Source organism: Rattus rattus, chromosome 1 (genome assembly GCF_011064425.1).
Source record: "Rattus rattus isolate New Zealand chromosome 1, Rrattus_CSIRO_v1, whole genome shotgun sequence".
Lineage (NCBI taxonomy): Eukaryota > Metazoa > Chordata > Mammalia > Rodentia > Muridae > Rattus > Rattus rattus.
In genome coordinates this window covers 166,635,927-166,654,287 of record NC_046154.1, presented here as the reverse complement: position 1 = coordinate 166,654,287, position 18,361 = coordinate 166,635,927, and the positions used below count along the sequence as shown (strand labels likewise).

Here is an 18,361-nt window from a genome sequence, read left to right as displayed (position 1 = left end):
AACGGAAGATAGTACGTGTGTGTCTCTCTCTCTGGCCCCTGAAAATATAAAAGAAAGATTTTTTTCACAGCATTGAGAACTCTGAAGAATGTCTGGTTCTGTTTTGATAACAGAAGGGAAGACAGTCGAGCCCCATTAGCCTGTTTGCTGAAGGGTCCTGAAGTGTAATAAATAAATAAAGATTAAATGCATTGCTTTCGTTAAGGTTTTCCAAGCCCAACCACACTGGCAAGCTGAGATTTGGGGACTGCAGCGGGACACCAGAGTTAGTGGGGACACCAGGGAGAGGGATTCCCATTTCACACTGCCTCCAGGAAGGAGATGCCCATGCTCAGTTCTCACCCCCACTCAACCACGATTCATCATTAATGTGCCTTGTCTGGATGGCACATTTAGGGATTTTTCCACCTGCAAAAAATAAAAGCTCAAGGCAAGAATCGCACGTCTGATAGACAGTCCATGTGTCGAGGGAAATGCGTAAGGGAACAATGGAAGGACTACACCTAACTCTAAGTATCCCATGGACGGGGTGCCCATAGTGACAAGCTAACAATGCTTTCTACGCTTTTTTAAGTTTTCTGCCCTGAGGATGTAAAATAATATCCTAAGTCCATTCCAGGTCACCAGAAAATAGTGCCAGGCGATTTGGTACATGAACAGTCATGCATAGCACTACAGAGACTCATCATTCGGGAAGAGTCTTTAAAACATTCATTCCTACCTGCCAAGAGTTCCCACCAGTCAGATCTCTGTCACTGCAGCTAAATAGGCAGGCACCTCTGGTTAGACTTGTGACCTTGAAGCCTCTCCTTTCGGGGCCTTGGCTTCCCATCTTTTGGGTTGGCAGGTGACCATCCCCATGAGCTGCGTTCTGACTTAAGCTGTAACCGGTGTTGACTGATCACACTGTCGCAGTTTAAACCAATAGCATCGAAACCCTGCCTCAATTACGCTAACAGTAGGGATTCAGGCTGCCCTGCGTGGAACCAGGTGTGTTTTGACAGGAAAACATATGGCCAGTGAGGAAGTGGCGAAGGAAAGGGTGTCAGAAGGAGGAGAGAGACGTCTGTGAGATGAGAAATCAGGGCACCATCAGAGCCTAGATGCTATCCTCCTCCTCCTCCTCCTCCTCCTCCTCCCTTCTTCCTTCCTCCTCCTCCTTCCTCCTCTCTCTCTCCCTCTCTCTCTCTCTCTGAAGTTTTATCACTTAAGAGTATTTAGGCCAAGCCTTCTGAGGATTCTTCTAGGCTGATAGATTTTTCTGGTCACCACTGCAGTTAAAGCTCAAACAGCAAGGAGATCGTGGGCTTCTAGCTGCCATCCTCACTAGAAGTGTGGCCTCCTAGTGGCCAGCTTCTCCCTGGGAGAGTTAGTTCCCTCTTATGGAAAACGAGATTGCTGACCACACCTGCTCCACAGGATGACATGGCTAGGTTAAGGCACAGGCAGAACGTGTAAAACATGCTAGCCTAACAGGCTGGACCCAGGCACCCCGCACATAAGAAGCAGAAGTGCAGCTTGGCCTTCACGTGGGTCCCTCAACAACTGGAGCAGGGACTGTCCCTGAATCTGTCGCCTGTCCTGGATTCCCTTTCTCTAACAGAGTGAGCTGCCTTGTCTGGCCTCTGTGGGAGAGAATTTGCCTAGCCCTGCAGAGATCTGATTGTCTTGGGTGGGGGGTGGCGGTACCCAGAGGGAGCTCCCCCTTCTCAGAGAAGGGGAGAGGAGAATGGGGGAGGATCTGTGTGAGGGGGGACTGGGAGGAGAAAGAGACAGAAACTGGGATGTGAAGTGGATAATTAATCAACTAATTAATAATCAAAAATGATAGGTAGTAATGCTTGAAAACTACTTGTGGAAAGGAAGGAGGGAGGTGTACAGGGGGAGTAAGCAGGAGGAAAGGAGGAAGATGGATAGGGAGGGAGGGAGAACACGAATAAGGCAGGAAGGACAGAGTGAAGGATGGACTGCCATCCTATTCCATTGAAGATTTAGGCCCGAGCACTTTTACCCTGGACTTCTAGAACAATCCTTCCTTTCCCTCATTTCACAAAGTGGCTGTTGGGGAGGCTGTGAAGCACAAGGTCACATAGAAACAAATCTTGCCAAGGGCAGGGGGTCAGGGGAGGAAGGGATCATGCTGACTGCAAGGGACAGGGCAGAACAGAGGGTCCTCGAAGAAGAACGGCCCCTTCACAGTGTCTGCTTGCAGTTCTCACCTTGAGGCCAGGCCTGTGGGGCCTGGCGGCTGCAGGGGAACACCCGAGATTTTGCTCTGTGCTTGGCCCCTATTCCCAGCATCTGGTGAAAGACCAAAGGAACAGAAAGACCCTGGCGCCTCCTCTTCAGGGGGACTGTGTACCTGATACGCTGTGTTTTTATGATAAAATTCATGACATGGAGAGGGTGGGGAGCCAAAGATGTGGCCTGGGTTGGCAGAGAGAAATGAATTCCAGAGAGTTTTAAGGCCAGCTTTGGCTTCTGAGGGGAGACAAGGCTAACAGGAAGGACATGTCCCTCTCTCTCTCTGGACTGGCCTCTCCCACCCACCCAAATGTTTAGGATTGAGGCCAACAGGAAGAACAGAGGGTCAAGGCTGGACGTTGGGGGCTGGGGAGAGAAGAAATGTCCTGATGTGTGCACCCTACAGGTTGACTCAGGTCGGACTTGCTTTCCTGGGGGGGGGGAAGAAATCTCTAGAGTTGCTTTTGCTTGCAGGGGCCCCAACTTAGAGGCACGGGTTTGTTAAAGGGGACATCAGAGTGTCCAAAGTGTGGCCTTTGCCACCTCTGGGCTCCATGACATGGGCTGTGTCATATCCAGGAAGACAACAGAGAATTTGTTTCCCCTGAGCTGGTATTTTCAAATTGTTTTCAGTTTGGTTTGATTTCATTTGGTTTGACCTAGTTTGGGTCTGCTCTGGTTTGGTTTGGTTTTAGAGTCTTAATGCATAGCCCAGGGTGTCTTAGAATCCAGGAGCCTCCTGCCTGAAGTTCACCAGTGCTCACCCCCATGTCTGTGAGGCAGAATAGGCTTGCACAGGATGCCTACAAACACTTCTGTCCTTAATGCAGGATGATTCGTTCTAACGTCACAACTAAGGTTCAGGAAAGCCATTGTGAGTCCTTATGAAGACATGAGACAGAGACAGTCACTTGGCGTAACAATGAAGGTAGACTTATGGTTGGCAATGCCTGGTAAGTGACAGCACCGGGTGGACATACACATGTGCATACACATGTGTAGTGGGACTCTCCCAGACATCAATATTATTTTTTTTAAAAGTCTGAAAATAGTTTTTATCCTGCTTTGAAGTGTAGAGGATAGGGTTAATTCACACCTTGTTTTTGTTCAAAAAGTACTCCCCACCCCACCCTCTTTTTAATTGAAGATAAAATTCTGGATAACTGAAGTTGCCGGATAACTGAAGTCCCAATGCTTTCCTTGTGCATCCCAAGTCTACTCACAGGGGTTTGCTACGCCAGATGCTCATGCTTTAAAAGGCTACTCCATAGCTCCCTATTCTTTGAGTTTTTGCCACCAGCCAGGCCTGTGTCTCAACTATCCTGAGCACTGGAGCCAAGGTTCAATTGACAGAGGACATTGGAGATGGTACCTGTCATGGCTGGGCCTGTGTAGGATGGAAACCTCGAACTGCTTATGGGAAGCTGCCACTGGGAAGAGCAAGCCTCCTGTTAGCTGTTGGACTTCACAAAGTCGTGAGGAGACGATGAATAAATGCAGACACACCCTAGTACCAGCCACACTAAAACCTTGTTTGTATAAACAGTTGCCTGGTTATTAAAGGCCAGAGAGTCCACTGCCTGGCAGAGCAGAGAACATAATAACATACTGCCCACCCAAGGAAGCTGCCAGACCACCTTGATCTTCGGCCTGGGCTGCTCACATCTAAGGACCACTGGCCCAAGAAGAAGGAAGAAGAAGATCCCCTACATACCACACACACACACACACACACACACACACACACACACACACACACACACACACAGATCCATTCCTCTAGTGAGAGCCCATTAAAAACCAAACCAAACCAACAACAAAATGTCCTCTGCCACAGGATTCAGGGTACAGTGAATTTTGCCACCACTCCAGGATATAAGACATGAAAGACGTTAGAAAATCTGGCCCAACCCATGCGTCAGCTGGCTCTCTCGCTATCACACTTAAGGGGCCACCCACCCATCTCTACCAATGGCTGAACTCTTCTTCGAAACAGATGTCATTCTCTCAGCCAAAGGCCCCGCCCCCTCCCTCATCTGACTAGAATCTTCTTCTCTGCTCTCTGAAGGTCCACTGTCCCCTCTCTCCCTGTTCCCTGGCTGTGCTTGATTTAAATGACCATAAAATGCACAAAGGCAGAAAAATAAATACACACTACTGTATAAGGACAGCCCTTTCTGGCCACTGGGTCACAGTCACTCTAACAGTAACGATCGAAGTAATGACGGCAGTGAGTTCGACAGGGAGGTCTCATGGTCTCGTTAATCTTTGCTTTCCCAGTGCTGGCGCACGTAGGAGCGCAGTAAAATTCTCTTAACCAACTAAACAAACACGCTGCCCCAAGCTGAAGATGGAGGAGGAGGGGAGAGGAGGAGAAGATGGAGGGAAGGTGGGGAGAAGGCCGGAAGACTCTAATTCCGAGTCCTGGACTCACTGGGTGGTCCGCATCCAGTTCGGCTCCATAGCTGAGAATCTGATTGGCGAATCGGTCCAGCTCCTGAATGGTCCTTGGGAACCAGGGCACTGTAACACAGAAAAGGCCAAGTCCTGAGTGCAGATCGTAGGGCACGTGACTAACGGCCTCTCTGGGCCCCAATTAGTCATGTTGATGGTGACGGTAACCAAAGGTTCTGCATAACTCTTACATTTAAATTCCACTTTCTTGGGAGACTGATTGTCAAACACCAGACGTAGACTGAACCTTGGCCTAGGCTGTTCTTTGGGACTCTCTGACTCAGAGATTAAGGAACGAGAGGGTCTTCTACCCAGTCCTCTACTGGAGCTCGCTAAAGGACTCTTTCCCTGTCCAGAAAACACAGGACAAAGTCAAGTTCTGCACTGTGGAATATTAGACCTTTGGAACTCTGACTGAAGCAGAGCCCACACCCGGCCCCATCTCATGCCTAAAAGTTTTCATGAATCATCTCAAACTCATCCCCTGCCCACCCTTTGTAGTAGCTGTCAACAAAGATTTTCTGTGGCAGCAGAAATTGTGTAAAGCCCCAAATATAAATTAGACCCAAGTTAGAACGATGAACCCTCAGACACCAACTTTCTACCTCACAACTCCCTCCTGAGTACCTTGGGCAACCCCTACAAAACCTATTGATATCAAAGCAAATTACTGCCCCAGTGAAAATAACAGACTCAGGTCGCCCTGTGTATGAACAAAGACCAGGAAAGTATGATGGCTAGGTTCCCTGAGGGGCAGGAGCCATGAGTGCTGAGTGTCTGTGAAGAGATTGAAGGGAAGAGAAGAAAAATGGAAGGCCTCCGGTTATATTAACAGTAGTGACCACCATTCACAGCCTCTACTCTGACCTAGTTTCTCTCACTGAAGTCCTGTATGATGAAAAACCGAGGACTTAAAGATCTGAGAATCAAAACAACTGGCTTAAGATCACATCATGACTAAGATAAGGCCAGAATCATAAGAGCAAACAGACATGGCAGGGTTCATGTAGTGAGCCAAGGCCATGGCTATTAACTCTAACCCTGAAAGGAGGCTGGAGGACCCAAGGTTGAATTTGTAAGCAGCCCCAGTCCGGCTTCAGAGGAAAGGTAACTTTGTGTCCACTCCTCTGTGAAAATAGAAACTGTAACAATAGGAAGGGCGGCTGATGTTTTCTGAAGCATTATCATGGGCTAGGCACTGGGGTTACATTTGGGATGGAGTTTGTCCTTTAATCTGGGGTTGCTGTGAGGAAGGACTGAAGGAAGAAATGCGTACAGCCCCAAGGTAAGGTTCCCCCACTACTGGCTCAAGTGAGATGAAAAAGAACACTCCTGCCATCTAGTGGCACGTTTGAGGAAATGCACCCTGGAGATCTAAGCCGGAGCCTCAGAAAGGATTTCCCTTAGAACTTCAACTGTGCTCATAAAATGAAGTCAGAGCCTGTTTTTCTGAGGATCCAAGCTACTCGAGCTCTACACTTTCCACATCAACAATGCAGAACTAATGCAGGTGCAGCTCTAAATATTCTTTACACGGTGGGCTCTTTGGTATCTGTGTAACAAAGTCACCAGAGTGCTCAAAGACTTTGTGACAGAAAAGCACTCTGGTTTTGAGCCGCAGACGAACAGATTTTCAAGTGTATCTCGACTTTGGCTGAGGAATTTATCCCCCAAGCCAGCCCTTTATTTCTGGCTAATATCAGGGATCACTCAATTTCACAGTTCTGTGGGTCACCAACAATATACAAACACAGACACATGCGTGCACATACGTACATGCACAGAACAAGTATGTGCACACATACACCCATGTGTATGCTCTGCTAGTGAATGACAGAGTCAAGATTCACATCCAGCTGCCTCCATGCTGGTCCCTGGGCCTCGATCTCAACCCCTCTGGCTCTTTAGTTTCTCACCCTGGGGTTTTTATGACTTTAAAGCACAGGTCACCTGTCTGCATCACCCTTTGAGTGGTGACAATGGAAGCCTTCTTAGCACAGGTCACTTATGTGACAGGTATTGTCCTCGGTGAGTTACTGAAGCCACCTCCTCCCATCCTCACCGTGTGAAGTAGGTCACATTTTTTTTCCTACTTTACAGATGAGAGCACTGAGGAGCAGGGAGAAAAATCTAGAAAGGTGACTTCGTACTCCAGACTGCTGGGACAATGCATTCTTCATGCCCACCATGTATAGGGGCCACAAGAACCTCCCTGTGTCCGTCCCGCAGGGAGATGTCACATGCACCTCTGTATGACCAAGACCACGTCTGATCCTCTCCGAGGCCCTTAAGCTGCCTCACGCTTTACTGCACACATGGCATTGAGATAAAATTACCAGAAAAACTTTCCCCAAAATATTGCTGTTCCTAAGTGCCTAAAAATATGAGCTGACCAGAATCAGATCTAGAAGTTTGAACCAACACCGGTTAACTGGGTCATGTTGAGCCATATTTCCTTCTTGCCTCACAAGAATCATTTCTTTTTTTGCAGGTACTCCCACAGCTATGACAACTGCTTTCCATTCCTGTCCCCTAAGCTTTGCCCCAAGCTGTCCTTTCTCCTCGAGCCGTGTTTCCCCAGCATATCAAAACTCTGCGATCAGCATTGATGCTGGTGTCTGTTCTCTAGTAAGATCAGAGGCGCCAAGAAAAGGCCAGGTCTCCCATGAGACCTCACCTGTCTCCCCACGCACTGCCACCAAAGGGCCTCTCTAAATGGCCCTGGTGTGGATGAGGAGACCTCCCCCTCTCCCCTGCACGGAGTACAGTTAGCAGCCACATCTCTTGCTGCTTGTTGCTCCTTTATTGATTGCCCGAGAGTCACGAGCAGGTCAGGCAGCCGCTGCACCAGCAGAAGCACAAGCTTCTTTCTTGTTGCATTGCTCTCCAAATGTGGACACTCAGAGTCCCAGCACCCGGGCATGTAGTGAGCAGCCCTGCATTCCAGGCCCTGGGCATGAAAGGTGTTAACACTGAGGGCTACCCTGTCTGTAGTGGTTACGTCCTACGGGGCAGCATGAAAGAAGCAATAAAAAAGCAAAACAAAACAAAAAACCCACAAATACACGTCAGCACTAGAGGCTCCCAAAGAGGAAAGTGGAGCTGGAAGATTGAAGTCACGGGTGAGTTATTGCATTAGTTTCTTTTAAAAATTCTCCAGCTTCGTTGAGGTATAGTTAACAAGCAAAATACACATACGTATGTATTTAACAATAATTTTATATACATATGCATTGTGAAATGGCTATCACAGTCAGGTTAATGAGCTCATCCATTGCTTCATATAGTTACCACTGTGCGTATGTGTGCAGATGTATGTACAGGTATGTAGTGTGTGCGTGTCTACATCTGTGTACATGCATATGTGTATGTGTGTCCATGTGCATGTGTGAGTGTTGAGGATACAAAAGGTCTCTCATCAACTTCAAGTATATACTGTATCATTATTATTATCATTATCATAATTATTATTATTATTACATGTTGCATGTTAGATCTCCAGAGCTTATTTATAACTTAAACTTTGTACCATTTGACCAATTTCTACCTATTTCTCTCCCCCAACACCAGGAAAGAACCACTGTCTGCCCCTGTGAATTTGACTTTCCAGGCTCCCTGTAGAAGAAAGGTCCTGAAGCATTTGTTTTCCTACAGTGAGCTTGTTTCCCTTAGCAAAGACCCCCATTCATATTGCATCAAATAGAAAGTCGCCTACCATGGCTGAATGAATGATATTCCATTTATACAGGCACATGCACACACACACACACACACACACACACACACACACACACACACACACACACACGACATTTTCTATATCTACTCATATGTCTATGGAAATTTCTCCACAGTAAACAAGGACATTCTGGTGCGTTTCCAAGATACTGATTTCATATTCTTTGAATGTACAACCTTCAGTGGTATAGCTGGGTCATACGTGGTTCTATTTTAATATGAGGGGCAAGTACATACTGGGTCCCATTAAACCGGACCAATTTCCTGTCCATTCAGCAGTGTACAAGGATTCTCTTTTGCCCATGCGCTCACCAACACTGGCTATCTCGTCTCCATTCTGTGAGTCATAGGATGTTATGTAAAGACGTTTATGCCTCCAGTTCCTCAAGACGCTGGTGACTCAGTCCTACTCTGGAGGAGCCCAGTGGGATCCGGGAGAGTCAAAGTTTGTGCCGGCTTCACTGCTTTCCTGTGTCTTCTGAGGACAGTCAGTCTAGCAATGACAAGGAGCCCCACACTGAGGCCAGACTGCCTTATTTGTGTCCTGTCTCTGCTCTTACTAAGGGACCAGAAAAATAGCGAAACCTCTTGAACCTCGGTATTTCTTCTATAAAACAGTAATGGGGGAACTACTACAGAGTATGCTTCATAAGAACAACAGGCATTTAAATGAGTCGATATACATGCTTTTTCTGAAGAGTTGCGGCTCATAAGAACTGTATTACTGGTCAATTGTAAACACACACACACACACACACACACACACACACACACACAGAATCACATACGACTTAACAAATGCATTCTGAGAAGTGCAGAATTTCATCCTGTGCGATCTGGAGAACATTCATGCGAGCTCATACGTCACTATCACTATATGGGGCCCACTGTTGTTGATAACATCTTTTTATGGGCCTGACTGCATATATTGCCATATATATACACATATACACATATATGTATACGTGTGTGTGTGTGTGTGTGTGTGCGAGCGTGTGCACACACACACAGGAGGGGGAAAGTGGGGAAGGAAAAGGGGAAAAGGAGAGGGTAGGGGAGGGAGGGGGAGGGGAGAGGGAGAGAGAGAATTGGGCGCTTCGTCACACACAAAGCAGAGTAAAACAGAAAAACTAATAAACATGCCACTTCCTTTGCAATGTAATTATATTTTGTATTTTGTCTTCTAGATCCACAAAACAGATTCAAATCATCTTTCTTTGCTGCTAAATGAACTCCTACAGCAGACGTGACACGTCTTAGCCCCATGGTCAGCACACAGAGAGACTCGATCCATGTTTACCATTAGTGACAGATTTAATAATCCCGGCAGTAATGGAAGAAAGAGAGAACCAGAGCTTGGAGTGAAGAACCGTTTTTCCATCCAGTCCTGATAGTAACACCCTTCCTAATACCGTGCCTCAGTTTCCCCCTATAAGCCATGCATGTTGTGTTTACTTTTTTGCTACGGTCCTTGGTGAGTTTGGTGTTCTGAGATGGGTAGAACCCTGTGAGAGGCGGGCCAGAAGACACGGAAAAAGATGCTTCCACCACAATCGGCAGGGCAGCTGTGTTCACCTTCTGGGAGTAGAGTCTACATTTTCAGCCCCCAAGTTACGGTTCACAACATCCCTCCTCCATGGAAGAGGCCACAGACTGAGCTGTGCTACCTCCCAACTGAACCCCAGAGGGCGACAAAGGGCCAGTCCCAGCTCTGGCGAGTTCTTCCCTCAGAGCAAAAACAATCTATCTGGGCTCACAGAGCTTAGTTCAGGCTTCTTAGTAGAAAAGAAATGACTTAATTCATTAAATAATTATCGTAAACAAATCAGAGAAATGACCATAAAAATCAGGTATCTCACAGAGGGTTGGTGAGGATCAAAATGAACTCGGCGTGGATGGGGAGCTGACACAGCGCATACAGCATCTTCCTAGCCAACGTGAGCACCTGGGTTTGAATTCGAAAACTCCACGTAAAGCCAGTCAAGAGCCTGTAATCTCAAGGTTCCTACATCAAAACAAGAGGCAGAGACAGGAGACTGCCTTAGTAGCTCTCGGATCAGGTAGTCTGGTATACACAGAGGGTGAAACAGAGACACTGTTTCAAAGTCCAAGGAGGGGGAATCAACACCAGAGGTTGTCCTCCAACCTCCACACTCATGCTGTGATATGGACACACTACACACTGTGTCACGAGAGAGACAGATTTAAAATGATGACCTATGTATAAGCCCATAAAGAAGTGTTGCAGCCGTGTTTAACACGTAGTAAGGAATTTTAGACTCTATGGTCATATTATTACTCTTGCGGCTATAATGGTGGCAGGCCTGAGATTCACCACTGGCAGCTGCCCAGCACTACCTGGACTCAACACACACACACACACACACACACACACACACACACACACACACACACACACACACACCACCTCCTCCAAGGCCCTTGCCAGCAGCCTGTGTCCTATGGAATAGAAGGACGTGGGTCCATTAAAAGTTTGCAGGCGGGGTTGGGGATTTAGCTCAGTGGTAGAGCGCTTGCCTAGGAAGCGCAAGGCCCTGGGTTCAGTCCCCAGCTCCGAAAAAAAAGAATCAAAAAAAAAAAAAGTTTGCAGACGATCACCTTGGAATAAGACAGGAATCTTGAGAAAAGAGACCCAGTGGAGACGAATTCCAGTCCAGAGGTAAGAATGACCGGAGGCACATGACTTCATTTCTCTTCAGAAGGTGAAGGACAAGCAGTCTGGGGACCCTCTAAGTTAAAAGTAGGGAGCCTGGAGAAAAGCATCTTTTGCACTCGGTTCCAAACGCATGCGCCCTGACACCATGCGTGAAAGGGTGAGCATCCAAGACAGGAAGACATCCAAGCATCCTCTGTGCCCGAGGAGATCTTCCAAAGCATAAACCGTGTGAATCTGAGTGAGTTACTTGCTCCCCCCCAAAAAGTGTGGCTTTTCCCCTGTGAAATTTATGGGAGGACTAAACCAGCCGTCTGCCTCCTTCTTTAGTAAGGGAAGCCACTCACCTATAACAGGTGGTTCTAAAGCCAGCCATTGTGTTTGGACCTCATAACAAAGTCCATGGGTGCTTGTTTGTCTGACTAAGTAAACATGGTGATTCAAGTTACTGGGTGGTAGAGACTGAGTCCCCGGCCCATAGGCCTGACCCATTTATCAGTCAAAAATTTCTAATTACTTTTTTTTTTTTGATGAGCTAAAGCAGGACCCCACGAGGCCTTGAAGAATTCCTTCCTGTCTTCCATCCAGACCTTCCTGGATATCAGTGGTATCACAGAACCTACCTTCTGCATACACTTTCTTCTCCTCAGTAGGGTTGCAGCCCCCGTCCAATCTCCACCACCCCCCACACACACACACACACAGGGGTCTCACTCACAATACTGAGAATAGGCACTGACCCCAGTGACCCAGGCCTTCATTTTGAAAACTTAAATCAGATTAGCTCATTAATGACCTTGCCAAATACCCCAGTGGTGGGTCAGGCTCTGCAAGCCCCTCCCCGGGCTCTGGGCTTGGGGTTAATGAATTACTGAGCCGGCTGGTGCAACAGAGGCTCTCTGTGAAGCCGGTGGCACCCGGGAGGGGGTGCAGATCGTTAATAAATATTGATTTGGCTCCAAAGGAAGCAGCCTGCCAGAGAGCAGGCCCCTGGACACCCACGTCGTGGTCCCATTAAGTCAGGGTCAACTGTTCTACCCAGACGTCAAGGGAGCGCTGGCTCCAGAGTGCTCCCAAAGAAATGGCACCCCAAGAGCCAACTTCCTGCTTCGTGGGTCAGTGCGAGTCCATTAAATCCTCAGTAGTTCAAGGCAGACAGATCCCAATCTAACTCTCATCCTCCGTCAGATGTTCACCAGCCCCGGGGCTGAGTCAACAAGGCACCCAGGATTGTGGTCTGCCTGTCACAGGAAGAGCAATAAATCCTCTGATTCAGAGGCCCAGAACAGAAGGGTGTTTTCACCCCAACTCCAGGCTCCCCTAGGTCTCCTCTGAGGCCGTCGTCGCCAGCCTCGTATTGAAGCAGCTACTGTGTGAGTACCAGGAGCCATCGCAAAGGAAGAGGGCACGACGGCCTGGTCTTGCGGGTGAAGACCTCCGGGGTCTTATTGTCCCTTTAAAGGAACTTCTGTGTCTGTTTCTAGGGGAAGAACGACCAGCAGCAGGAAGGTGTTCGCAAGAGTGAAGGAGCCGAAGCTTGGCTGACAGGACAGGCAGTATCAGCAGTGATGGGATCCTGGCAAAGCATACAGCTTCTATTTGCCAGTCCGATTCTTAGAGCCAGACATAGAAATGAGTGAAGACTAGAAATTTCAGTGAAATGCTGAAATTATAAATAGATAAAAGTCTCTAGGACCCTTTACTCCAGTCATCCCCTCAACTGGAGCTGTTCTTCCATTGACCCTTCCAACGGGCCATGTGTCTCTAGTTTTTTATGATTCACTTTATTTTTAACCAGGGGAGGCAGGTACAGGTGAGTGCCAGTGCCAGAAAAGGCCAGGTCACTGGGGTCCCTTAGAGATAGAGATACGGGAAGTTATGAGCCACCCCATTTAGGTGCTGGACACCCAACTCCCATCCTCAGAAAAAGTAATGTGTGTTGTAAACTATGCACCATCTTTCTCTCCAGCCTCAAAGATACTACATGTCTCTCACAGGTTTATAGTGGCAGGTTACCCACCACAACCCATAAACATCCATTTCTGCTTTCTCAATACTTACAGGATCTGGGATCAGCTGATACATCACTCACAACTTGAGTTATGGCCAACATGCCTATATGAGTCAAACATAATACATGTGATGGCTTATCTAACCCCAAGTCTTCCTCTCCTCTCACCTGTGGGACCAAAGACTGAGTTCAGTGCATGCAGAAGGGTACTGCCTAGAAATACCATGTCTCTCCATCATTGCTATATATCGCCATACAGCAATGACTCCACACCAGGCTGGGCACATCTGCTTTCTCTCCTACTGTTCACCCTGAATGGCATGAGGGAAGGAAAGTTGGAGGGTAAATGTGAATGAAAGAGAAAAGAGTGGGAAGGCTAACCCAAGTTCAAGAACAGTAGTAAAGGGAAGCAAAGAACACTAGGTGAGATTTTAAGAAGAAGGGGTCATCTAATGTATAAAATGGTAAGGAACAAGAGATAAGTGTATCAACTGATGCAAAGACATCAAAGATGGTCAAAATAGTTCCAGGAAAAACATCATTTGGGTAACGAGTGTTGTCAGCATTGGTAGGAAAGGGAAGAGGAAGGAAGGAGGGAAACGTGGAGCAAAGGAACAAGGAATGGAAGGATGAGGGTAAATAGAGCAAGACGGGGAAGGAAAAACTCCTTCTTGATGACTCTCTTGACCCTGTTATGCATAGCCAAGTGGCACAGCCACACACCCACACACCCACACACCCACACACCCACACACCCACACACCCACACACCCACACACCCACACACCCACACACCCACACACCCACACACCCACACACCCACCCACCCACACACCCACACCCCCACACACCCACACACCCACACACCCACACACCCACACACCCACACACCCACACACCCACACACCCACACACCCACACACCCAAGGGCTTGGAAATGGAATTGCAGGACCACCACAAAGCCCCACACATGAAGGTTGTCCTTGACTGATGGGTAACATCAACCCTAATGTGGAGAAGGCTGCCTGCCACCAATTCCATCTGCATTACTCTCCTGGATATGCACCCATGACCATGCTGGTGGTAACACATAATCTGATGTTGGCTCAAGTTATGGATGACAGAGGTATCTCGCTATTGAAGCCCAAACATGTCCTACTCATCTTGATCAAGTTCAGGTCAATCACTTAGGCTCCAAGAACAGAGCCTCTTGAATGATCTTGCCCGTGAACTGTAGGAAGTAGCAGAGTGGGTCTTAGTTATGTCTCACAGAAGAAGAAGAAGAAGAAGAAGAAGAAGAAGAAGAAGAAGAAGAAGAAGAAGAAGAAGAAGAAGGAGGAGGAAGAAGGAGAAGAAGAAAAAGGAGGGAGGAGGAGGAGGAGGAGAAGGAGAAGGAGGAGGAGGAGGAGGAGGAGGAGGAGGAGGAGGAGGAGGAGGAGGAGGAGGAGGAGAAGATGCAATGGTGCAATTGCCCACTGAAAGGGGACATGTGACCACGGAAAATGTAGAGAAGAAAGTATTGGCTCTTGACCTTTAAATTATTGCTCTTTCTGGGTCACTGTGTGGTTCCCCTTGGGCCAGTGTGAATGACAAGTTGGCATTTAGTTACGATCATTTGGGGACCATACATGCCACATGGAGAAAGGACGTTCTCAGTCTGTTCTTTCTAACTTTCACAATCTTAGTCTTAGCCCAAATAGCATTGGTAGTGCCCTTTGTTTAACAAAGATTGTGAGTTTGGGGACTCTGCACCTGAACACCTGTGAAAATCATTGTGTATCCTGTTAGAAGACTCACGTATTTGTTTACTGACAACATAGGCCCTGCCTGTCAGCCTCCATCAAAATTATATCATGTCATCCACACAATCACAGACCAGGGATTAAACCAGAACAATGAAGAATGCAAAACCATTCCACCTCCCAACTTTACCTCTCCCTTGTTTCCCGATACTGCAAACATGAATAATGTTCTCTGGTTATTCTAGCTACTGCAGAAATCAAGTAGAAAAGTAAAATGAAGAAGAATCGCAGTGGCCTGGCCAACCAGACAGCTTCATCGGGTGTTTGTTGAGATCTTTTTTGCTAATGAATTATTGACAGAGTTGTGGGGGTAAGTAGAATATTAACAGCATTGTGTGGTTCTGCATAGAGTCCCAGAATTCCTCCTCTCCTCCTGAATCTGCGTATCTCCCATGTTGGGCCAGCTTGTCTTAACAGGGGCAGTCTGAAGACATAGGAGTCATCTCCCCAGCTGCCAGGACTTATAGCAATATCAATACATCCAGGGAGCATCCGAACAAAGACTTAAAACAGTGATACAAGCATGAGTTTCCATAAATCCAAAAATGTATTGTCTCCTTTAGATAAAAGGCCATGAGAGCCTACAGTTATGGCTGTCAAAGTCATACAAAAGGCAAAGCAAAAATGTATGGGGGTAAAGTTTTCAATTGACGGGGAAGGAGACATTAGAAACAGAATATATAAAATAAAGAAAGCAATAGAAAAAAATGAAGATGCAGGTGGTGAGACTAAAGAAACTCCAACCATCTGGACCACTCAGTCTTAAGCAGCTTTCTGCTAAAGACTCTTAACACGTTAGGAACCATGACTCCTTTGAAAAGCGTTCTCTCTCGTCTTAAAAGCAAATAGGCGTGCACACATGTGCACCCCTTTGCCAAGTCTTGGGAGGGTCAGGTCAGAGCCTTTTATGGGATCCTATCACTGATCACAGAAATCCTAAATGAATCTACATCTGTCTTGCTCAGTATGGCTCTTCAGGGCAGCAGTATTGAAGAAAGGAGAAGCCTGTAGGGGATTGAGCTAAGAGGGAAGAAATGTGTACAATAATGATTCTTTTGTCTTCCATCAATAATGCTAACTCTGTGCTAGACATAAATAAACGATAGCATAGAGATAGGGAGATGATAGACACACAGACAGACAGATAGATAGATAGATAGATAGATAGATAGATAGATAGATAGATAGACAGACAGACAGACAAAGATGATGGATAGACTGATACACACACACATATAAACTGATTGGAAAACAGGTGAATGAATAGATAGATAAATGTGGATAGATAGATAGATAGATAGATAGATAGATAGATAGATAGATAGTAGATGGGTGGATAGACAGACAGATAACAGCCAATCTTTCTGTTCACACAGAATATAACACAAAGTAAAGGGAATCTGGGTTTCCTGTTTCCACACAGTATCCTGTTAATCAATCCCCATTTGGAGAAAGTCTGAAGAGTGTCCATTTGCTTTTAAGAAACATCTACAAAGAGGAAAGTCTCTCAAAAGGCCATGCCCCTAACCTCCAACTACCTAAGACACTGCCCTGGTGTCCGCTTCCCCTGGCTGCAGTCTGTCTCCATGTAGGTATTTCCACCCCCCACTAAATGCAATGCCATGCAGAAGACTCAAAGGGAAAGTAAAGGGATTAGCAGATGGATCGATGGTCGATATTAATACTCTTTCATGTTGGGTTGAAGAAGGATTTGAGGTCATCAGGAGAGAAGGCAGTCAGAGAATAGACTAAGTATTCAAAAGGCTCTCTGGATTAAAATCCTATTAAGTTCCCATCAGTTTCTCCAGGAGGCATTTGAGGAGGTTGGGGTTTCTTTAACCTGTCACCATAATTAACCTTCCCCCAAGCTGTTTTGGGTGGGGCACATTAGCAATTAAGAAACTGAGAAACTTTCCTTTTCTATCGCCCACGCCCGCTGTTTGAATGCTTGAGAGACCAGAGTGCAAAGTGGTTTAGCTTAATTGATTTGAGGGGCTCAGGTCTCTCACTTGAACCTGCTGTCAGACTTGCCCCTGAGATCTGAGCCCCTCATTAAAAAGGGCATTTTGTCGGGAGACAGAATCAAAGGTTCCGATCGAGTCCTAAGCTTTCTTCCTCTTCTCATTCCCCCAGTGAGGCTGACAGAAAATGAGCCACTGTGCAAAGCCATGCTTGCTTCTTTCAAAAGCCCTACTTCCGGACCCAGACACCTCTCCCCAAATCTACTGCTGGAGTCCTCACCTCAGCATCTGCCACAGCCCCAGCAGCTGCTGAGTCACGGATAAGTGCAGTCCAGGTGGGGACAGCCCTATGGGTGAGTGAGAAGTAGGGGTGACAAACAGTAGCACTGGCTATTTCTTCTTTGCTACATAAAATCACCACCCCCTTCTCACCTACACGGACACCTGCACACTCATACAGACTTCAAACAAACATTAGCACCCTGACGTCTGAGCAAGAAGAGGAATGGCCTCCTAAGGTATGACGTCTCCATGTCTAAGAATTTCAGCAGTGGTTGCAGGATACCTCTTAACAAAACATTAGCCGTTTTTTTTTTACACATTCTCACTGCTACATCTTGAGAGTTACGTGCTATAGCATGTCTCCTTACAGCAACGGTCCCTTTTCTGTGTCTACCTGGGTGTCTTGGGCCCTTTGCCAGCCTGTGAGCTACTCAGGAACAAGCACTCATTTCTTTTTCTCCAGCTGCTAACCCAGTATCTGACACAGGTCAGTCAGTACTTAACATACTGTGGCCCATGACCACACAGACTTTACCCTGCCTTAAAGGCACGTCAGAACCTCTATGAGCACTACGTAAATTAGAAGTCAGTAGGGCCGCGTGACCAAGTCCGGCTCTTGAAATCTGTGAAGAAAGTATTCGTACAAGCGGATTGCTGTAACTCCTGTAGTCGTTTCTTTTCTCATAACTGATAATAATGGCAAGAATATAGAACATTTATGAAGCCCCTCAACGTCCTCTGCTCTATTCCCAGCGCCTACTGATGTGATTTCATTAGCCTCTTAATGCCAGGAACTCTTGCTTCTTCCGCTGGATGTACCTTGAGATCGTCAGCCGCAACGATTTGTTCAAAGCTACATCAAGTGTGCTAGGTTTTGATTCAAGAAGCTGGGCTCCTAATTAATTCTCTATATCCTCTCCAAGAACGTCCCTTCGGAGCTTCCAGCTCAGGCTGCAGCCTTCCAGCTGGCCGACATACATCTTCCTAGTTCTCCAAGTGGCGCCCGCCCGCCTGCCTGTCAATTGCTTTGATTTCCGACTCCAGCGCCCAGCTGGCCCAGACTCCACCTGCTCCAACCAGAGGCAGGGCTTGCCCCAGGACCCAGCAGGCCCTTTCTTTGTCCAGAGGGCCGGACGTTGTTCCCGTTGGGAGCAGGTGGCCTACAAAAGCAGCCATCAGTCTGGGAAGTAAGATG

At 47.1% G+C, this 18,361-nt stretch overlaps 1 protein-coding gene across 1 annotated transcript in view; it reads right to left on the bottom strand.

The window, feature by feature from the left end:
- Positions 1 to 18,361, bottom strand: part of Pah (phenylalanine hydroxylase) — a 55,212-nt gene that overhangs the window by 24,344 nt on the left and 12,507 nt on the right. Inside the window, exon 4 of the mRNA XM_032915689.1 lies at positions 4,679 to 4,767. Coding sequence (XP_032771580.1) covers positions 4,679 to 4,767 — 89 coding nt within the window. The remainder of the gene's footprint in view (positions 1 to 4,678; positions 4,768 to 18,361) is intronic.